General features: G+C 43.4%; 1 protein-coding gene across 1 annotated transcript in view; it reads left to right on the top strand.

The window, feature by feature from the left end:
* Window positions 1-19,491, top strand: part of LOC113834332 (one cut domain family member 2-like) — a 45,164-nt gene extending 25,673 nt beyond the window's left edge. The window contains 1 exon segment of the mRNA XM_027402758.2: window positions 19,205-19,491. Coding sequence (XP_027258559.1) covers window positions 19,205-19,491 — 287 coding nt within the window.
* Window positions 19,492-23,747: the final 4,256 nt, after the last annotated feature.

Raw genomic sequence — 23,747 nt, 5'->3', positions numbered from 1 at the left:
TAATACACAAACTGACTTAGTGGAGCTCATTCTATATGGAGAGATACCTTGCCCAGCCTAGACACGGGTGTAGGGGTGGAGAGGTTCCTTGATCCTGCCTCAACTAGATGATGGGACAGATTTAGACTTCCTAGGGGAGGCCTTACCCTCTTTGTGGAGCAGATAGGAGGAGGGGGAGTGAGGGGAGCAGGAGGAGTGGGAGGAAAGGAGAGAGGGGGAACTGGGATTGGAATGTAAAAATAAATTAATAAAAAAAGTGTAAAAGAAAAAGAAAAGGAATTCTACAACACACTAATGCAGTGGTTCTCAACCTTCTTAGTGCTGTGACCCTTTAATACAGTGCCTCAAGTTGTGGTGACCCCAACCATAAAATTATTTTCATTGCTACTTCACTGTAATTTTGCTATTGTTATGAATTGTAATGTAAATATCTGATATTCAGGATGTCTGATATGCAATCTCTGTGAAAGGGTCGTTCAGCATCCAAAGGGGTTGCAACCCACAGGTTGAGAACTACTGCACTAATAGAAGGATGGGAAAAAACCAGAAAGCCTAAGGAGAGTTGTTTTATGAGGTACATTCCCAGTGTCAGCAAATGGAGCTTGACCTTCTGCGACACTCTGTAACATGCCATAGAAACCACACATTATGGATTTTTTGGGTTTGGTGGTGGATAAGTGCATAAAATATATTTGCTGCTGAGTGTGAAACTTAATGTGAAGCTTCACAGCTTCTGTTCTGAATGCCCATTCTAACCGCGTGGAAGTTCATTGAGCTTTGTAAATTGAAATTTTAGGTCTGGTTAATTTTGGTGTGCGGTTCTTATTAATGCCTTTTAAAGTAATAAAGTATGCCTAAGAAAGGAAGAAGGAAATAGCAAGCATGTATATGTTCTCTCTCTCTCTCTCTCTCTCTCTCTCTCTCTCTCTCTCTCTCTCTCACACACACACACACACACACACACACACACACACACACACCTACCTCAGAGGCATCCTACCCAAGGAAGCTAGTTATCCATTGATTGGGGAATTATAGAAGGGACACTCTGGTCTTGTCTATGGGCAGGGTAGGGTCTGGCATACAGACAAAAGCTTCAAGCAAGGAAATGCCAACGCTGGCACTTGTGGCAATTGGGAGTTACGCTGGCATAAACTATAGTGGTGAGGGCCCCAGGGGCATGTGCCTGTGCAGCACAAGCTGCTGAAGGAGAGTTTGTCCATGAGTGGACTGCCAGTCAGGGGGCCCCCAGGTATTCACCCGCTGCAGATGCTGCCGAGCTCTCCAAATGGACATTCCCCACATAGTCCAGTCAGCTCCTGACAGGCCCGAGCCTTGCTGAACTTGAAGATGAAAGACTTACATTTCTTGCCATTTTGGTGTGTGTGTGTGTGTGTGTGTGTGTGTGTGTGTGTGTGTGTGATTGCCATTTTAATTTGTATTCCTAGCAATACTTTTTATAACTTTTTGTACTTATTGGAAACTCAGGTGTCTTCTGTGAAGTGCCTGCTGTAGTCCCATGCCTATTTTCATATTAAGATGTCTGGGTTTTGCTTATTGATTTCCGGTAGATTTTATATATTCTGGCTCCAAGCCCTTTGCCAATAACATGTATGGCAAATAGCCATGGCTCCCTTTCTGCTCTTATTACTGTCTCCAGTAAACAGACATTCTTAATTTTAATGGGTCCTAATAAGATCATTTTCTTTTGGATTAATACTTACTGAGTCTCAAGAGATCTTTCCCATGATTACACGATATTATCCTGTATTATTTTTCTGAGCATTTCATTTTTTTAATAGTCACACTAAGATCTGTGATCTTACAGAACTTGTGTTTTGTGTAAAAAATGAAGAAAAGATTGAAATCACACATTGCCTGGGATGGGGGACAGGAAATGGCTCACTAGGTAAAGGCCCTATTGTGTGCGCATAAAAGTCTGTTTGAATATTCAGAATCTATAGATATCCCTATGCAGCAACGCATACGTGCCTGTCATCTCAGTGTTCCCACAGTGAGGTCGGAGACTCTTTGGAAGCTTGCAAGCATGTTTTGTCATTAATCAAGTATTCATGGTTTTGAATCTTCTTTGTGTTCTTGGCTCTGTTCTGTGGATCTAGTTGTATGCTTTTCCTTTCAGGCATGTGGCACTGGGTACCTTACCAAACATCTGGGTAGTTGATACAATAATGCTTTGTCGAGAGCAGCTTGGGCATTCTTTTTTTTTGTTATTTTAAAAATTTTATTTAAATTTTTAAATTCATTTTACATACCAAATACAGTTCCCCCTCCCTCCCTTCTCCCAGTCCCACCCCCATCCATTCCTCAGAGAGAAAACCAAACCTGGCAGGACTAAGTCCCTTCATCCTGCATCAAGGCTGAGCAAGGTATCCCACAACAGGAAACGGGCTCTAAAAAGTCAGTCCATGCACCAGGGATAAATCCTGGTCCCACTGCCAGGGGTTCCACAGCAGACCAAGCCACACAACTATCACCCACATTCAGAGAGACTAGTTCAGTCCCATGCAGGCTCCCCAGCTGTCAGTCCAGAGTCCATGAGCTCCCACTAGCTCAGGTCAGCTGTCTCTGTGGGTTTCACCATCATGATCTTGACCCCCACTTGCTCATATAATCCCTCCTTCCTCTCTTGGACTGGACTCCAGGAGCTTGGAACTTGGGCACTCTTTACCTTATTGTTTCCTGTACATTTCTGAATTAGCTGATTAAACTCCAGAATGGAGGAAGGAAAGGAGGAAGGGAAGGGCACTGGTATTCTGATTAAAGGTAGCATTGTATTTTTAGACTAATATGGAAAGAATTGAACTCTTGTCAGCACCAAATCTACCACTCCAGTTGCTTGGAATTGTCTGTAGTTCCTCTAAGAGACAGGAAAATTTCTGCCAGAGACTTGCACAATACACAGTGTTAGACTGATTCTATGTCCTTGTTTTGATATTATTATAGATAGTAGTTTTGACATGTGTATGTGTACATGGTATGTGAGCATATGCATGTTTGCATGTGTATGGGCATGTGTGTTCAAGAATACATGCACATATATGTACTTGTGGAGGCTAAAGCAGAGGGTCTTATTTGGTTTCATCCCACCTTATATACTGAGGCAGGTTCTCTCATCTGAACCCAGAACTCACTGGTTTGCCTAGCCAGCTTTCTCCAGGGATCAATGTCTCTACAAGAGACTACCATGTCCACCTGGCATTTATGTGGGTGTCGGGGATCTGAACTCTGATCCTCATGCCTGCACATCAAGTGCTTTACTCGTGGACCCACCTCCCTAACCCTGAATGATGATACTTTCAATATTCTAAGTGTAGCATTATATCAAAACACCATTGATTTTTGTCTGCTGCCTAAGATTTTTTTAAATTCCTGTATTAATTTTAATAGTCTGTTTACTCTCTTAGATTTTTTTTGTATAGGTACAGTATTGATTTTTTGTGTTTATCTTGTTACTGGTCATCTTATTGTACTTCCTTATTAGTCCTAATAATCTGTCTCAGGGGCCCTTGGGTTTTCTAGGTAAAAATGAGATTATCTTGTAATGAAGGTCCTGTTTCTGTCTGGGGGAAGAGGATAGAGCTGCTGTAAAAACAAGGATTCTGGAGTCAGACTGCCCTAATTTCTATTCTTTTCCTTTTTTAGCTTTATTTTTTGAGACATAGTCTCTCTGTAGCTCTGTCTCTTCTAGAACTCAATCTGTAGACCAAGCTGGACTTGAACTCACAGAGATCCACTTGCCTCTGCCTCCCAAGTGCTGGAATTAAAGGCGTGTGCCACTGACGCCCGGCAGAATACACCAATTTTTATTCCAGCTCTGCCACTTGCTATGTGACTGCAAGTAATTTGCTTAATTCTCTTGACTTTGGTGTCACTAATTACAAACAGCCTCTCATGGAGTGGCTGCAATAATAGATGACTTCCTGCCAATAGAAAGAACTGTCAAAGGAAGAGCAGGGACTATTCAGCTTCTGCCATCAGCCAGTTTCAATACTTTCTAAATCTCAGTGTCATATCTGTTTGTTTCATTGTAATGGCAACGTTCCCAACCTAGTGTTGGATAGTAGTGGGGCTTGAAGACCTCATCTAAAAACACTAAAGCATTTCCTTCTGATTTTCTTCTAGGACTAGATATGCTTCCATATATAATATATCTGATGCCATGTGTGTTCAACTCTGAGAGCTTGTGCTATTCACATTAAAATGGAAACATTGGTGCTGGAATTGTCTTTAAACACCACTGAGATGAGAAAGGAGAGACTGCCTATCCACCCCCCCATCCACACACCTCCCCACCTTTAGACCCATTAGTGTGACTTTTCCAGAAAACATGCTTTGTTATGTCGTAAACCTCCTGAGACTGTTCACAATGAGATCATCACGGAGCACACTGGCTGCCCACTGTTTGAGGACAGTATCAAATTCCTGAGCTTTTGTGTTTCATTAAACTCTTAGTAACTTGAAGGACATCTTCACGTTATTTTTCTTTTCAAGGAGAGAACACAGTCTATGTTTCTACCAGAAAGACCAGCTGACGTACACAGAAGTCCAGTACTGTGGTGACTGTATCCATTATGCCTCAGTGCTACTACTATAGTCCTTATTTTCCTGCAGCTTTTTAAATGTTTATTTGTTTAGTATACACACACATATACACAAGCATAAACACATACCTAAATATATAAATACAGCCTGCTTAGTCTGTTTAGCCTTACTTATATGTATATGATTTCAGGGCTGACCACTTGGTGTTGAAGGTCACCAATTAGGGGGCTCATCCCTGGAGAAGACTATTTCTTCCACTTTCAGTATTTTGTACTTGCCTATGAGCCTTTGTCTACAGGTAGCACACCATGAGATTTTTTCATGTTAGCATGTCTATTGGTGGCATATTTCAGGTCTTGTTTAGGCAGCCATATTGTTGAGGCTTTATAGGTGCAGCTTCTCTGCCACTCCTAGTTTCTCAGCAGCCTTCCTGATCCTCTGGTTCTTACATCCTTTTTGTCCCTTCTGCAATGTCCCCTGGGCTTTAGGTTCAGGAGTTGTGTTATAGATTTATCCACTGGGGCTTGACACTCTGTGATCACTTGTTCTCTGTATTTTCATCAGTTTTGGTTCTCTATAATGGTCTCCTTCTGCTGCAAAGAAAGTTTCTTTGGTGAGGGGTGAGAGCTCCACTTACCTGTGGGTATAAAGATAGGTATTTAAAATGTATTTAGGGATTATTCTGGTTTAGTAAAGTGTAAGTCTTAGCTTCTCCTCTGTGATCCATGACCTAACTTACTCTGGCTGGCAGACAAGGATGTTAGTACCAGGCATGATTTCTCTCCTGTTGAGCAAACCTTAAGTCCAGTTAGAGAGTTGTTATTTACCACCAAGATATGAGTGGCACTATTCATGTCTTGGGTTTATGATACCATTCTGGTCATCCTTGTCATTCATAGGTTCTGCAGCTGGGTAGGGCTGTTGGTTGCTGCCCTACCTTGGGAAGTTTTCATGCCACTTCTGATAGGATGGAAGCTAGTCCTAGGTGGGGGCTTTCAGGTCATATCCAGATCAAATCTCTGGATCTTCTGTTCAAAATGAATATGTTCTGTAATAGAGACTTATCTTCAACCTGGGGTAGACAACAAGAGCAACAGCTATAGACTATATTGTTTTGAGAGCCTTTTGTTTTCCCTTGACCAAAAACTAAAATTGGTGTTACTCATGTCTGATATTGCAGGTTTTTTGATAGTATATGGTTCTCGTATTGTCAGACCAAGTGGGATAACTTCATTTAAACTATGGATATGCATATACAGACTTACTGTATGTAGTTTAGACAAATAAATAATGGTATGATTCCTTGTGGATTTTTCAGACGTATTTGCTGTTTTTTTAACCCTCCTTCTGTGTAGACATCCCTCCCATCATCCCCGGTTATGGTTTTTACTGTGCTAAGTTTCAGCTTTCTTTTTGGGCTTTGAAATAATTTTAGTGGGAAGTTGAAAATGTCATAGATCTTCTTGCCACTTGAAATCAGGTGTTCCTATGCTTGTTTTTGAAGCTGCTGGCTTTCTGGGTGGCTTGGAGGAATGCTATCCCTAGCTACCTCAAGCTATGTAGAGAGCCAGAGATCTCTTCAGGACAGTATTCTGCCCAGGCAAAGTAGACAATCAACAATTGTGATTTTAAAAAGTGGATTCTCCAAAGATCTGTTATAGTAGATAAATAAGAAACCCTTACTGGATCAGATGGGAGGTAGGCTAGATTCTCAAAGCTCTGCCATTCCCTGGCAATGGTTAGGACCAGACAAAACGAAGTCACCTCTAGGAGTTTTCACCTCCTGAACACATGCGAGTGCTCTCTACATCCTCTTCTGGTCTTAGCAGCCAGGCTAGACCATCTGGCTTTAGCAGCCCAGTTTTTAGTGTTCCTTCTCTTGGAGCTTCCACTGAAAGGGAAGCAGAAGAAGAAGGCATAGCTTCTCTCAGCGCGAGCTTCCTCATGCTTCCTGAATGCCACTGGAGCCAGCTGTTGGTGAAGAGGCAGACATCTGAGCTCTCTCATTTTGTAAGTCTCAGACCTTCAGTGACTTTGCATTGAAAGTAAAAAATAAGGACAGGAAATAGAGCTAGTTTTATCCAAAGACTGTCCTTGAGGCATTGGAACCGAGATCAGGCCCTGTACTACCTGTTTTTTGTTGGTTGAGAAAGGGACACTGCAGGGTTGCCTTCATGCTTACCAAAATCAGCTTGCTTATAGCCTGCCCAGAACTCACGTGAAAGCAGAGATCTGGAGTGTGAAGAAAGCAGAAGTTCATCATCTATCACCCACATTTTCTAAAAGAGCAGAGGAGGGTAAGCTCAGAAACACCCACATGATAAGAAATGTGTCTTGGGTCAGTAGCTCAGCTCAAAGCATAGCACAGACATGTGGGCAGCACCAAGTCCCCTTTGGCCCCCTGAATCTCTGAAGTTAAGGATATCCCTACTGTCTAGATTCCAGAATGTTCCTGTGTATACAAGTGTATGCATATATTTGAAAGCCAGGGGTAACCTTGGGTGTCATTACCCAGGTGCCATCCACCTTGTTTCTAAGACAGTGTCTCCCAATGACCTAGAATCCTGAATGTAGTCTAGGCTAGCTGGCCAGCAAGCCTCAGAAATGTACCTGTCTTTGCCTCCTCAACACTGGGATTGTAAGTGTGCGCCACCATGCCTTGCTTACTTTTATGCAGGTTCTGGGGATCAGGCTCATGCTCTCATGTTTGCAAGATAAGTAGCTGACAGACTGGGTGATCACAATCTACCTAACTGAGCTGTCTCCTCAGCCCCTCTATAGCTCCCGTGTTCCTTCTCTTACTCTCTCTTCCTTACTGGCTCCTCTTTTCTCCCACCTACATTTGTTCTGATAGGCTGGGCTGTAGCTCTGAGGCTCGCACATTGAATGCCTCGTGTGTCAGGAAGGGATGACCTGACAAATGTTTGAGGGTCTTCTCGCCAAGGTTTTGCCTAGACCCACACTTAGAAGAGTGTGAGAAGAAGGGAATATAGCAATGATGAATGTCCATTTTTTGTTGCATACCAAAAGTTTGTTTTGTTTTGGTTTGGTTTGGTTTTGCCACTTCAGTGGGTTGGTATCAGTTCTGTAGAGATAGTTCCTAAGGAAAGCCAGCTTCCTCCTTTGAGACAGAGCCAGTTTACTTCCCATCTGACTCTGACCAAGGGTATTGGAGGAACTGAGGCGGTTATGAACCAAGTTCAAGAACTGGTTATGAACTTTCAAGAACCAACTTCACAGTACTGTGTGTATGGTCATCTTGACCATCACCGTCTTTATTGCTAAGCCAGGAACTTGAAAACTATTTATAGCTTCTTAAATTCGGGGGGCACAAGTTAATAGAATAATGATTTTCAACATGCCCTATGTCTAAAGTAAGCCCTTCCTTCACCCAGGTGACTTCAACTGACCCTCGGTACCCTGACATTTTGGAGCCTCAGACCAATTCTCCTATTCATCATCCTTTTCTCCCCATGTCCTTTTAGCAGTGTGCTGGAACTTGTCCCTCTGATGGCATGAGCAGCCTGCAGGACTAAGGCCTACTGGCATCAATGGCCAATTGAACTTTAAATATGTACCAGCACAGTATGTGAGTCCTACTTGCTTCCTTGTTTGGGTGCGAGGGATCCCTTTTTTCTCCCTGTAGAGACGCTTGACTGTGCAAATTAGTTCCAGAGGAAGGGTTAGCTTACTACCCTGTCAGTGTTGGAGAGTCACATCTTAAAAGCACAGAAGTGAAGGGACTTAATTGCCTTTCTTCTTTTCTCGGAAGCACGTAGACTGTACAAAGAGAAGGGCAGTGGCACAAATGTGAATATTTTGCCATTGATGTTTTCCAATCCAGGCTCCTCAGATCTCTCTTGGGATATGCCTCCTTGCTGAAGGTCACTCTCTCCCCTCTTTGGAGCATCCCTAGCTTCAGGCTCTTTGGCTGAAAAGGAGAAGCATTTTCCTGCCCAGCTTCAGACCTACAGACTTGCAGGTGCTGACAGATCCACACTGGTGATGGTTTCTTTCCCCCACCTTCACTCTCTGTCCTGGCAAGATCATGATGAACTCTTCAGGGGAGTATTTCCTGAATGCAAGGAGAATAGAGTGCAGCTGCATTATTTGTTAGGGGCTAGCGAGACCCTTCACTCATAGGATGTATTTGAACATAAATTAGTGATGGGAAACAACCATGGTCAAGAGCCTTTTAGGCCCTCTGACACAGGCAAAAAAAAAAAAAAAAAAAAAAAGGAACACCTCAGTCTTATCTTTTGCATGATGCTGGGAACTAAATGAGAAAATAAAGAAAGCAAAACCATAAAATTTTATTTGCCACTAGCCCTATGGCAAGTTCATGTACTATTGAGTAAGGTGCAGAAAATCACTTAAAAACCTGAACTAAATTTTTTTAAGGTTTTTGAATGTATGTGTATGTCTCTGTATTGAGTGTCTATCACATGTGTGCAAGTGCTCACGGAGGCCAGAAGAGAGCTCCCGGAGCTGAAGTGACAGGCCACCGTGGATGGCCTCACATCGGTCATTTTTCAGCACTGCTAATGCCTTTAACCACAGAACTATCTCTCCAGCCCTTCAGATCATGAGCTCTAAACCTCACCTTCCAAAACCACTTTCCTTTTTTTCTGTGAAAGAGAAACATGAGTCACATTTACTGAATATCTGTGTACTGAATGTGACAGCTAGCATTGTGTGTGTGTGTGTGTGTGTGTGTGTGTGTGTGTGTGTGTGTGTGTACACGCATGTACATGTGGGAATATGTGTGCATGTGTATGTGTGTACAGGCCAGACACTGAATTCAGGTATCAGTTGCTCTCCACCTTGTTTCTTGAGATGGGCTCTCACTGAATCAGGAGCTCAATGATTCAGCTAAGCTGGCTAGCCAATGAGCCTCGGGGATCCTCCTGTCCCTGTTCTCCTAGCAGTGGGGTAATAGACACCATCGATGTGCTTGTTTTTTTTCCCCTTGGGTTCTGGGGATCCAAACTCAGGTCCTCTTTTTTGCATAGGAGGCATTTCACTATCAGAGTCATTTCCTCAGCCTACAGCTAGCTTCTTGATGTCCTGGAGTAGTGGGCATTAGAGTCCCCAGTAAGTACAGAAACTCAGGCTGAAGGAAATGTAGCCACCAAGTGGCCAGTGAAGGACTGGAAATGCCCTGGTTCTCAGATGCGGCTTCTACCCTGCATTTGACTCCCCCCAGGAGCAGAAAGGCAAAGGTTGTTCTTGGCTTTAGTGTCTACTGTCTCTCACCACAATTAGGTTGCATAACATAACCACAAAGCAGGTGGCAGAAGTCAGTATTTATTTCTGTTCAGGAGTCTGTGGGTTGGCCCGGCTGTTTTGCTGATCCAGGCCACACTTGGCTGATCTCAGCTGTGCTTCCTCAAGCATCTGCAGTCAGCTTCGGGGTCAGCTGGGGGTGATCTAGTATGGCTGGAGTTCGGTCATCCCATCTCCTCCTACAGCTAGCCTTGGCTTGTTGGTAGAGTTCCCAAAGGCTGAACAAACTTTCATCTAGCCTGATTGTGCTAAAGCTGGGCCCTTTGTCACCAGCCATCCGACTAGCTCCCCTCACCCAGCCCTGAGCATCTTTGGCTGACACTGTGTTTTGCTGATCCAGCCAGGGCTCTCTTGCCTTATCTTGGCTCTCTGTAATGACCTCTATTTTCTTTTCTATGATGAAATATCTTAGGCTGAGCACTTTGCAAAGGAGAGGGGTGCATTTAACTCATAACTGGAGAGTTGATGACATGGTATTGGTGTCATTGTGGCTTTGATGAGGACTGTGTAGCAGAAAACCATAGGGTGGAAGGCTTTATGACAAATGAGAGTGAAAAGGGAGATCAGATAGTGGGGCAGGAGGCTAGAGAGAGACATGTGAGACCAATGGGCATCCTACAAGAATGACATCAATTGCTCTGGTGGCACACCTTAATAACTTCAGGCCCTCCCTCTAGATCCTGCCTCTTAATACACTGCACCAAGTGTCTACACACTTAAACTACATCCCAAACTGTAGCAACCTCTTTTTGGTGCATGCACTCATGGTTTCAGAGGGGAGAGGGTTAAAAGGAAAAAACCATTTGTAAAGACTCTGGGTGTTACCAGATTGACACAGGAAACAATGTTGTACTTGGAGGTGACACGTGAGCTGGGGGATGATGAGGGAGGAGGGAGTGTGGTTGCAGGGACAGAAAGGACAGCTGGGTTCTTGGAGGACAAGGATGGACAAGACAGTCCCAGAAAAATAAGTGAGAACAGAAGGGAAGCAGAAATGAGTCTAGAAGAAAAATAGAAGATCAGAGATGAGGGGATAAACCATCATCCCTGGACACTGGGGTCCCCTTGGATGGTATTCATCTTGCTGCTGCTTGGGATCAAGGACCTGCTCATGCCACTCTCTCCAGCAAATAATTCATGAGCCTCCACTATGACAGTAGAATTCTCCCCTGAAGCTGCTAGTGTAGGAAGGATAAAAAACCCATCTCTTCCTGTTTTATGAGGCCACTACATAGGGGTTCTAGTGTTATTTCGTATTAATAATTCTGTCTCAGAGTTCCAGGCTGGAAGATGGTCTCAGCTCAATACAAGAAGGGCACACAATGGGGATCTGAATTGGTGGTGCAAAATCCAGGAATGTGGAACATTTCTGTTCCAGAAAGGCTGGGGGACTCAAGCCTTGCTTTAGGTCACTTTCACTTCAAGGAGTTAGTTACTAGGGAGGTTGAGAAGAGAGTTTCCAAGCCACTGAAATTTTACTAACTGTAAATGGGACTCCATTGTTAATATTCAGGCATCTGTACTGGTCTGTCCTTGGGGTTCTGACAGGATATGCCCTCTGCTGTTGCCACTAAAAGCACCACCTGTGCCTATTCATTATGTTCCCTTTTTAAAGGACCCTGCCCACCTCCCATCTCTTTCTTTCTCTCCCTCTCTCTGTCTGTCTGTCCAACCCTACCCTTCTCTTTCCTGCTGCTCCTGTCCCTGGAGGCTGGTCTCCCCCTCTCCCCTTTCCCTTTTTATGATCCTTTTCCCTTAAGAAAAAACCCCTCCTCTTGAACTCTGTTGCATGGCATCTTTCTCTCTTGAGCCACAATTTTTAAATTGCAACATCCATACCTCTGCTTTACCTTACTCTAAAAAATGTGTGGAAAGGAAGTCCAACGGGGCATCTTGGTACTAATTTTGATTCTGTTGATCCTCATTTTTTTCTGGCTTTCTCTTTTCCCTTGTGAAAGTTACACCCTCTGACTAGACAGGGACCCTAAAGATCTATGACTTTGACAAAGACCAGACTACAGGAGGTAAAAGATGTTCAGGTGACTAGGCATAGTCGCTCATGCTTAAAATCCCAGTACTCAGGTGGCAGAGGCAGGAGGGTTGCCTTAATGAAACAGCAGTCTCTGGGCCAGCCAGAACTGCATGGATCTTGTATTAAAAGCAAAGTAAAACTAGGCATTGGTGGTGCACGCCTTTAATCCCAGCACTAGGGAGGCAGAGGCAGGAGGATCTCTGAGTTTGAAGCCAGCCTGGTTTAAAGAATGAGTGCCAGGATAGGCTCCAAAGCCACACAGGCTCCAAAGCCACACAGAGAAACTGTCTAGGAAAAAAAAAAGCAAAGCAAAACAGTTTCCAGGTGCTTTGAGAAACCAAAGGCACTGAACCTGTGGGATAGATAGATCATTAGTCTAGGTGAAGTGTGGTACCCAAATGACCTCACCCACCTGTACCTGCCTCCAGAGCCAGCCAGCCACTTCCTTAAACACACACACACACACACACACACACACACACACACACACACACACACACACACACACACACTCCTGATGTCTTCCATAGATGTAAATTGTCTCTGGCTTGATAAATTCTGCCTGGGGTCTCTGACCACATTCATGCACATGGTGACCAACAGGCAGAGCTAAAGACCTGAGTATCAGAGGACAACTGAGTCCCCAGAATTCTAGGGGCAGCCCCCTCCCGAAGCAAATAAGACTACACTCTGTAGAGGGAGTTGGGATGGAGATATGTGGAAAGAGGAAGAGTCCAGAGAGAATTGATCTCTCCCTCCTGGTTAAGAAGGATCAGCTATGGGAAAGTATCACATCCCGGGCGTTACAGTGCCTTCATCTTTTTAATATTCCTGATACCATAAATGGGGCAAATAAAGTGGCAACCAGGTAAAAGGCAAGTTGACATGTTGAGATGAGAGAGTTGGTTTATTCCTGGACCAGAGCTTCCCTTAGAAACAAATGGTTAAAACCTCAATCTACCAATGAGCCTGCATTTGTAGGAAGGTAGTCAGCTATTGCCCTTTGTTATTAGTCACAGGTTATGAACAGATCTGTAGATTTCTGTCTGTCCAAAATTTCCTGTCCAAAAATCTGAGTCAATGGAATTCCTTCTGGAAAGAGGGAAAAGGCATGGTGGCAAGGGTAGATCACCTCGTGGTAGGTAAACAAACAATTGTCCTCATCTCTGAGCTAGAAAGGAGCTTTCGAACTTCCTTGTGCTCCACATAAGGAGGTTGGTGACAATCACAAATGGCTGGGGCCCCCCTGGATTCACACCTGCCTCCCTAGCATGGAGTACATTCATTGACTCACCGATGTCCTCCCTGTTTTGTTTTGTTTCCCCTAGAGAAGAGAGGAAGAGAAACAAACCTACTTAGTCAGGATGAGATTGGACCTACCAGGCATTGCAAAACTCCCCTCAGGTAGCTGGGCAGGACTAGCCAGCATTAGGCTGTGGCAAGACTCCATCAATACCACCTGTGAACATCTGCTGTTATTTGGGGTCTCCAACACATTCCTCAGTTGTAGGGAGCTACTTGGCACTTTCCTAGCCATTCAGAAATGGGTACATATTGACTATAGAGTATAATATCTTAACAATACCTGAACCATTTACAGGCTACTTGTGTCACTGGGGATAGCTGGCTCTGTGATTTGTTTTAAGAATACTGAGGTTCACAACCTCACGCCACCTGTCATTCCATCTGTTGGCTCTTTTTTTAGACGTTCAAAGCAGGTAAAACTCTATTTCATTCTGTTTCTGAGCACTGATTTTGTTTTTTGATTGCTTGTTATAATATCGTAATTTCTACTCTGAGAATTTAATATGTCCGTACAATGTATTTCAATCACATGCCTCCCCTAGCCCCACTTGCAATTCTTTACAGGTGTCTCCCTTTCACCTCTCTCCCAACTTTATGTCCTCATTTTTTATAGCTCATTGAGTCCAATCAATCCTGCCCATATATACATGGGTGAGGCGCCATCCTCTGAAGCAGGTCAATTTATCACACCACTAAAGGAAACTATCTCTTTTTTAAATTTAATTAACTAATTAATTAATTGCTTTGTTTGTTTTTACAACTGTCCACTGTTTCTCCTCCTTCCCCTCCTCCCAGTCTTCCCCCTTCACCTCTCTTCCATATCCCCATCCACTCCTCCTCCATTTCTCTTCGGAGAAGAGCAGGCCTCCCATAGATTTCAACCAAACATGGCATATCAAGTTGAAGGCTGGACAAGGCAACCCAGTATGAGGAAAAGGGTCCAAAAGCTGGTCCAAGAGTCAGAGGCAGTACCTACTCCCACTGTTAGGGAGTTCCATAAGAAGACCAAGCTACACAACTGTCACATATATGCAGACAGCCTAGGTCAGTCCTATATATAGGCTCCCTGGTTGGTTCAGTCTCCTATGAACCCAGGTTTGTTAATTCTGTGGGTCTTCTTGTGGTGTCCTTGATCCCTCTGGCTCCCACAATCCTTCCTCCCCATCTTGTGCAGGATTCCCCAAGCACAAGGGTCTCTGCATCTGCTCCCATAAGTTACTGGATGAAGCCTCTCTGATGACAATTGGGTTAGGCACCAATCTACGAGTACAGCAGAATATCATTAGGAATCATCTCAATGACTTTTTTTCTTGGCATCCATAAACTGTCCATAGCTCCTCAGCTTGGGATGGGGTTCAAAAGCCCTTCTCTTAGCTATGCTGGCATGTTGACTGGCTTGAGCTTGTGCGGGCATCTACAGCTTTTGTGAATTTGTGAGGACAGTGGTCTTCTTGTGTCCAGAGACACTGTTTTGCTCCAGTCCTCCCCAAGCTCTGGCTCTTAGAATGTTTCCCGACCCTTGGGTAGATGTCCCAATTATGGGTGAGCACTCCACAGATACATGTTCTCCACACCTGGACCACTGACCAGCTGACTTTGTGAGTAAAAATCATGAGATGTCAACTACCAGCTAATAACCTGAACAAGTTAAGTCCTACTCCATCATTTTTTTGGCCTTCTTCACTTGGTGTATACTGTAGCATTGCATGTGTTGGTCTGTAGTCTGGCGACTTTAGAAAGCAATTGGAATGGCATATGAAGAAAGTTATCGATCTATTATTTCTCTGCAGTGCTGAACATTTTAAGCATTTAATATTTTTCTACGTATATAAATCTAATATCTATCTTATCTGTCTGTATCTCACCAAATATAATCTGACAAACCAATGTGGACTTCTCCCACACAGTGTAATCACCATACTAAAAACACCAACAGAGGCTTATCTGAAGGATGATCAATATTCGTATGAAAATTGAGGTCTAGGCAACTAATCCAGAGGAGGGTGAGTTGACAGAGGACTTCAGCCAATGTTTACAGAAGCTGTTTGCTCAGATTTTAGCAGGTGATAATTGTGCATTGCTATTTATTAAGAATCCTCCAGATGAGCCCATTCCCTGTGGTGGGATACCTTGCTCGGCCTTGACATAGGGGGAGGGGCTTGGGTCTGCCTCAACTTGGTATGCCAGACTTTGTTGACTCCCCAAGGAAGGCCTTATCCCCTCTGAGTGCATGGAGGGTGGGAAGGAGGACAGTTGGGGGGGGATAGGAGAAGGGGAAATAAAATGGAAAATAAAATTTTTAATAAAAAATTAAATAAGGAAAATAAAAGAATCCTCCAGTTGAAGGCTCCACCCCTGGAGACCGGGGCAGGGCTGGGATCTGAGGACCTGAAGTGGCCGCATGAGGCCAATCACATTGTTTCTCACATTCTAGAGGAACCTGTGGGGAAGGTTATAGCATAGTATCCACAGGATCTCTGGAGAGGACTAACACTGCCCTGCACAGAGGCCACTCCCCTCACAACAGGTGCTTGCAACAGCTTCTCTGGTAGGGAAGGAGGAAGCTTGGCCTCAGGACCATCACTTTCATTACCAAGGTGTCCACTTATTTCCTTTTAAGATGACAATAATGCTGCCTGATGTGTCTAGCTCAGAATTGCAGGGGTAATCCAATGCGTGGAGACAGGCACTGTGATTTCCTCATTTGGTTCAGGAATACAGGACCTGAAAGATTAAGTACTCTGAGGTCCCAATCCTTAGAAGTGGGGACCAAAATTTGAACCCAGGCACCACTAGCCACAGAGTTTTCCATGTAGCAGGTGCTCCTGGGAGATTTTAGAAAGCAAGTAATTCAGACTGAGGCATGTGGACCACTGCAGACAGCATCACCTAGGAGCTAATGAATAACAGAGAATCTCAGGCCCCCGAGCTGTGCTGCATCCACATCTGTTGGTAAAATGCTCTTTGGATGATTCCTGCACACTCTGAAGATCAGAATCACTGATGACACGAGAGTCTTGACATGCGCTTCTGTCAGCCAGACAGGAACCCACATAATTCAACAAGCCATGAGAACCTGGTGAGGTGGGCAGGGGTGGGAGTGAACAAGGAAGTGAGCAGGAAGAAACTATCCAAGGGTGGCATGGTAGGAAGTCTCAGTAACTGCTGTCTGAAATCACATTGCCAGGGAAACTCCCCTCATGAGAAAACGTTAAACCCTCCAAGAGAAAAGTTCTTGTGTGGAGATACTTTCAGAAGATAATATGGTTCCTTTTTTGTTTCTTTTTGTTTGTTTCCCTCCTCCACCTCCTTTTTATTCTTAATGAGAGAAGTCAGGAAGAAATTATTTACCCAAACTGGCATACCCTGCACTTTTTCCATCAGAGGTTCCTTTACTCCTGCAGCCCTTGGAGGGTACCCATCTTGTTTAATTCTGGAGTGAGTCCTCTTTGTTTCTGCATGGAACATAGATAGCATCTGTGAGTTAGGTGAGAGAGCATTCAGTTTCCAGAGCATTTTTCCTATGAGTGTTGTCCTTGAGTCAAATCCCTTTCAAGTCCATTCCAGCTGCTATGGCAAACTATCATGAGCTATATTGTAATAACTAGGGTCCATTTTTCTCAGTTCTGGAGTCTGCAACACAAAAAATCAAGGGCCTGTTTTCTGGTTCACAGATGATGGTATGGCAGTGCATCCTCCCACTGGCATCCACTAACTGGAAGGCATCCACTAACATTGCTATAAAGACACTAGTCTCAAAGGCTCCGTCCTCATGCACTAGTCACCTCCCCCAAGCCCCACCCTCCCAATGTTGCCCTTGACTAGGATCTCAGCATATTAATTTGGTAAGAAGTATATAAGATATAAACATCTACGTAACAGCAGATCCTAAACTCTTTAAGAATGTTGCACAAGCCGTAATGCCTGGACTAAGGTCTAGGCACACTTATACATCAGCATGTTGAGAAGTGCAGAAGGGCATCTTCTCACCACCCAGCAGCAGTGAGTCCCATCCCTGGGACGAGGTACCCAGTGGAATTTGGCTGTAGAGGAGGCTGCCCAATCTTGTCTTCCTCTGTCCTTACCCATGTAACACTGTTGAGGCTATGCAACACTCCCAGGAAGCTTAAGACTCTTTCAAGTCATGGTAACCTGTGTTTTCATGTCTCGACATTGTGACTTGTATGAACTGCATTATTTAGCCCTTGTGAGTCACTTTTCTGAGAGCCATGTGTGCTGGATAGTTTTATATAAACTTGATAACAAGCTAGAGTCATCTGAAAGGAATGAACCTCAATTGAGAAAAATGCCTCCATAGGATCTGGCTTTTAGGCATTTTCTTGATTTGTAATTGATGAGGGAGGGCTCATCCCATTGTGGGTTGTGCCATCCCTGGGTTGGTGGTACTGGGTGCTATAAGAAAGCAGACTGAGCAAGCCATGAAGAACAAACCACTAAGAAGCACCCCCCCATGGCCTCTGCACTAGATCCTGCCTCCAGATTCCCACCCTGCTTGACTTCCTGTCACTCTTTCCTTCCCAAGTTGCTTTTGGTCATGGTGTTTATCACAGTAGTAGACCACTGCCGAAGACAATTTGGTGTCAGGAGTGGGATATTGCTGTGACAGACCTTACCATGTTGATTTGGGGGGGGTGATATTTTGTTTGTGTTTTGACAAATAAAGCTTGCCTGGAGATGAGAGGGTGGAACTAGCCACTAGTTAACCATAGAGTTCTGTACAGAGTAGAGATAGGAAGTGACAGCATGGGGCAGAGACAGGAAGTGATAAGGCTGGGCATAGACAGGATCATGGCCCCTTCAGTCTCAGGATTCCCAGGATTAAGAAGTGACTGTGGCTGCTCTTTTGCTTCTCTGATCTTTCAGCATTTACCCCAATATCTGACTCTTACTTTTTATTGATAAGATTAAGATCATGCTTCAGGGGGGTTTGTGGGAGGACTTTGGAACTTTGGGCTAGAAAAGTCAGTGAGACATTCGTCAGAAGCTTGGAAGATAATAATCTTGAAAGTAGTGCAGAAAGTTTGGAAAGTTTCAGAGGGAAAAGCCTAATTCCCTGAGTCAAGATGCCAATTGTCACCACAATTGTGCCAAGTATAACCTATATCCCTGCTCCAAAGAGTAAGTTAGGAATATCAGATACAATTGGTCACTGCCTTCTAAGAAGTTGTAGACTAAGGGAGAGGTGCTGATGGGTGAAATAATGTCCTGTTCACGTATGTCATTCACACGTAGCTTCTCATATCTAGTAAATCAAAGCATATGGTAATAGACATATTTAGGACCCTAAAGGCAGTCATTGCAACTTTGGATTATTTCCTACACCTATCCTCCTCCACTTGAACAAACACACACCTGTTTTCCTATATTGACTTCACGTTAAAGTGACCAAAACCGAGCTGGCTAAAGCAGTAGTTTCCCATGATTTTTTGTTATTGTTGTTGTTATTGTTTTGCTTTTTAAATGTCTGGATGGACAAGATTTGGGTCAGGATGCTTTTACCTTGTCTTTCATTCTGTTTACAGTTTTTGGAGTTGTGTAAATTGAAGCCTTGCTTGTGTGTTTGGAGGGGTGAGCTTTAACTCCAGAAATGATTTCAGCTTAACTGAGAACAGTTCTAGAGGGTGAATGTGCAAAGAGCACCTCTCCCCCGGTGCAGGGTTTCTTCACTGTCCTCACCACAGCTGACTTCAAAGGAGGGAGAGAGGGGGGAGGTACAGAGGGATGGGAATAAAAGAGAAAAACAAGTTGAGTCATACCCAAACCAGACTGTAAAGCAGCCCAGGCTCTCCTTTCTCCCACTCCCTGTTTGCTCACTGAGGCCTTCCATCAGCAAGATGAACTGGGTTGGTTTGTTATTGACAGTTGGGCAATCTACACAATAAAGCCTAACAGTTTCCATCCCCTATACGACTTTGTCAATGTTTTCAATGGATCACCTTCCTGTTGGGTCCTCACACTACCACTGACTCCTTTCCCTTTTCTTTTCTTTCCTTATAGCATGCAAACGCAAAGAGCAAGAACCTAATAAAGACAGGAACAACTCCCAGAAGAAATCCCGCCTGGTGTTCACAGACCTCCAACGCCGAACACTCTTTGCCATCTTCAAGGAGAACAAGCGCCCTTCGAAGGAAATGCAGATCACCATCTCCCAGCAACTTGGCCTGGAGCTGACCACTGTCAGTAACTTCTTCATGAATGCCCGGCGCCGCAGCCTGGAGAAATGGCAAGATGACCTAAGCACTGGGGGCTCCTCATCCACCTCCAGCACTTGTACCAAAGCATGATTCAAGGACTCTCACCTGGGCACAAGTCACCTCCAAATGAGGACAACAGATACCAAAAAAAGCAAAACAAAACAAAGATATCACAAAGACATCAGAGTCTTAGCTGGGGCCCTTCACTGGTGACTTGAAAGCACAATTCTCTTGAAACTTCTATTCTAGCTGTAATCATAGGCCAGGTGTTCATTTTGTTTGGTTTTGTTTTAAATGGCTATGGAGTCCAAGTGCAGGCTGAAAATTAATCTCTCTGAACCAGACACTAGCCTCTGAGCATGCTAGGCATCCCAGAGATCCAAATGGGGCCTTCTTGGAGTGAGTGAATTACAGCATGGTATCAACCAAACTCAGTATTGCTGTAAGAGTCAACAGTCCCATTCAGGCCGAGTCATCCTCTTGTATTTGTTGCCCATGAGTAACAGTGGGAATCTGGCCTGAGTAAAGACACACAGTTTAGGATTCCAAGACACTACATTATGAAAAGAATTTAACAACAAGGAAGACCTCATTTGCTTCCCAAGTGCTTAGCTTCTTTATATCACAATACACTAAAATTCTCAGCCATAACATTACAAAAAAAAATCAGAATGGTAATTATTGAGCACAAGTTTTAAATATGAAAATCAATAAAAATCCAAGGACCTGTTTTTTCCAACTCAGGCATCTTTTCACTAGATAGTTTAGAAAGCATTAAGTTGATTTCAGTTTATGATTTTCCTTTTCCTTAACTCCTGGAAATCTCATGTGGTCTTTTGGATCCGTCGGGGGAAAAAAAAAGTCAGTTCACTTGAGCTCAAAATATCAAGCACAACGAAGATAAAACAGAAATAAGGAAGGATCTGATTTCAATGCATCAAGTTTGACAAGGCGGTTATCATCCGTCTTCACTGTTGTGAAGTCATTAGGGAATCATTGGGAATATGGCTTCAAGCACATTTTGCAGTTTGTTACAAATTCTGTTTGTACCTAACGCAGATGCACACTCAGGAGGCCAACTTAACTGTTATAGTACAGGAGCAAATGCATCATCTAAAAAGATCTAGATTTTTTTAGATCATTACCATGTCCTTGATTTAATAGCCACCCAATTCCTCCTATGTGCATTAGGGCTACCATTCAGTTCATTCTCACTCTTGCTGATTTGTGTTGTTCCTATCCCATCCCCTTATTTGGGGTGTTTCTATTGTTTTCTAGAAAGAAACAGTTTAATAATCCACATCCTGTCGCCTCTTCCTAACTCTCTTTCATCCTTGACTCATCCTCGTAAAACAACCGACTGAATCTGGAGAGAACACAGCACACCAAAGAAGCAGAGAATACTGCAAACCAAAGACATTTATTACCTGCCATTTTTTAGCCTACAAATACTGTGATTACTTTTAGAGATCAAAACACCTCTGTAACTCTGAGTGGCATTCAGCTCTTGACGTGGGCTCACCATCTGGCCGAGCAAACCAACTCTGTCAATGACATTCGCCAAGCATCCAGGCAGTGGCTTCACCCTGCCAGCTCTGGTTGTCATTTTCCCATAGCAAGTGGAAGAGGGCCCACAGAACTCTGGGAGATTACACAGGTCACTATGTGCATATTTACCAGTGAATGGCCCCAGGTGGGCACCGTGGGGTGTTCAAAACAAGCCAAACACTGCAATGATTCTTTACAGACACTTAAGACTGACTTTTGTATGAATTACTTAATTGAAACCAAAGAAACTTTTTCTGCACCTACTTCTGCAACAAACAAAACTGTCCCATTAACTGAGTAAATGATTCCAGCAATCACTGGAAATCACCACCAAGAAAAGCACGCTAGAATAAAAACAAAAAACCAAAAAACACCGAAGACACACTGTGTTCAAACAGACCTCTTGGGACATTTTTTTTTTTTTTTTTTTTTGGAAGCAGATTTGAAAGAAAGGGTTGAGACAAGAATCAAAATACAGAAGAGCCTCCGAGGCTGCTGCTTCTTTTGACAACTCACTCGGTAATCTTAAAGTTGAAGATTGTCTTTAATTTGTGCCTATGCAGTTTTTTCAAAAGAACATGGAACAGAGCAACAGAAACCTCAACAGCTACAATACCAAAGATGAGGATTCTCACACCTTTTTCTCAGTTCATTACCTTCTTTTGCCTGGCTAAAATACTTATAGCGTCGTTGATCTGTACAAAGGTAATTGATTCTGTTTCTTTGAGCAACAAAAGGAAAGGGTCATTTGTTTGATTTTATTGCTTCCCTTTAGTTTTGTTTTATGGCTTTTTACTCCACGTGGAATCCCCCAAAGTTTCCATGGACTCCAAATTTGAGTTGTTGGGATATTGAACGATGTTCCCCTCTCTCTTCAGCAGAGTGTGGGAAATACTATTGTCACTTGAATGTTCTTTGCTTAACCCTTAGACTTGGTTGCTTCTATGTTCAGAGTCTCATCATTAGGGGAGGGGAGGGGAGCAAGGGTCAGGGGTAGGAGTCTGGGTGATGCATCTTCTCCAGAGCCACAGAACCAAAGAATTTATAGAGAAATTTACAACCTCATCTTCATGTGATTGCCACATAGTAACAGGGCTTCATTTGGGGGTGGGGAAACATGTAAAAAGAATTGCCAGTTTCTACTTTTCTATTAGCTTTTTAAAAAAAAATCAGCTGTAAAGTTGCATTTCTAAAGAAAGATATAAATATAGATATATATTAAATGTATGAGTACATATATAGACCAACCTGCATTGGTGACAACCCCAAAATTTTGCTGTCCAAATTCATGCCATCTTTTTGTCATATGCTCCATTCACTGAGTATTTGGTTCACAACTGTTCTCATTTCTCATGTCATTTCAGAGTTAATTTGCCACCATGCTTGTCTGGCAGTATTTACATTTCTATGTCAATTTATGGGAAAAGTTAAGCATTTCTACATGTAACCTGTTGATGAATGGATTCATGATATAAATGGGTTTTATTTGTATTTAGTCATCTCTATTCTATGCCTCAACCATGATAAGCAAGGTTTCTCCACCAGATTAACTCAGAGCTGCTGCTGCTGCTGCTGCTGCTGCTGCTGCTGCTGCTGCTGGCAATGGGGGATTCTATCATTGCCAGGAATGCTTAGTGCTCTGTTCACATTCACTGTAGAGTACAGCACCCAGAAATCCACTTTCCAGTAGATGCCCTATCCATCAGGGTAGTCTAGATTCTTCTAAGTGAGCAGACCCACCAGGGAATTCTCATGGGGAAGTCCAGCTCCTATTGCAATAGGTTGATCAGGTGTCCTCAGGGTAGTAATTACAAATTTGTATTGACAAGCTTGGGTGCAATCACAGTTGCCACTGGGGTGGAACAGGGTTGTTGGGGGGACGTAGCTCAATCCTGGAGAAAGGAGATACAGCAGACTATGAGGAAAGTCCCAGATTCCTGTCCCTGGAGAGCCACAACATTCATTGTACTCTCTTTACTTGCCCAATGTGTGTTATCCTATGTACAAGGCATCATTTCTAGGCCAGTGTGGGTTATCCTGTGTGCAGGGCATCATTTCCAGAATAATGTGGGATATACTGTGTATAGGGCATCATTTCTAGACCAGTGTGGGTTGTCCTGTGTACGTGGCATCATTTCTAGAGCTGAGAGAATGTAGCTCTGTATGATTCTGTAATGTGTCCTGCCTAGGGAATGCTTTTCACTTTTCCCTTGTTTCCCATTGTCCCTTGCTTGTAATCCATGGACCCTTGGTTAAATGACCAAGAGAAAGGCATATTTCCTCCAGAGGTCACTCCTATTTCATCTTAGTAAGGTGAATTTTAACTTGGGGAAACACTAAATGTGTCCTTGTGACTTGTGGCCAATGGTGGTTCTGCTTAAATACAGACTGGGGAACCAAGTGTCTTGTTTTGGTTGGACATACTAGTTAACAGCATTTGGGTCTCTACACCCTTGGAAGATGATGGCATGAAGAAAAAAAGCAAGAATTTCCCCCCAAGAACTCTTGACAAATGCCTCACATATGTCAGCTTATGTCAAAGAGAATGCTTGCTTTAAAAAAAGTTATTTACACACACATATATATATCTACATGTGTCTGTACACATGTGTGTCAAAATTTTAAGCCAAACAAATTATCATTTTGCTATATAGCTGAAAGAAAAAGTGCTATACTGAAAGGTTATAGAATTTAATTCCGTGTTTTCCCCAAAGCTTTTAAATTCTTGTTTTAAATTAATACTTTCAGATAAAATAACCATTTTACCTGGATATAGCCTAGAGTCCACATCCTCAATC

This window comes from Cricetulus griseus, chromosome 2 (assembly GCF_003668045.3).
Source record: "Cricetulus griseus strain 17A/GY chromosome 2, alternate assembly CriGri-PICRH-1.0, whole genome shotgun sequence".
In the NCBI taxonomy this organism is placed as follows: Eukaryota; Metazoa; Chordata; class Mammalia; order Rodentia; family Cricetidae; genus Cricetulus; species Cricetulus griseus.
Note: the sequence above shows the minus strand (reverse complement) of the source record. Positions and strands in the feature narration are given on the sequence as shown.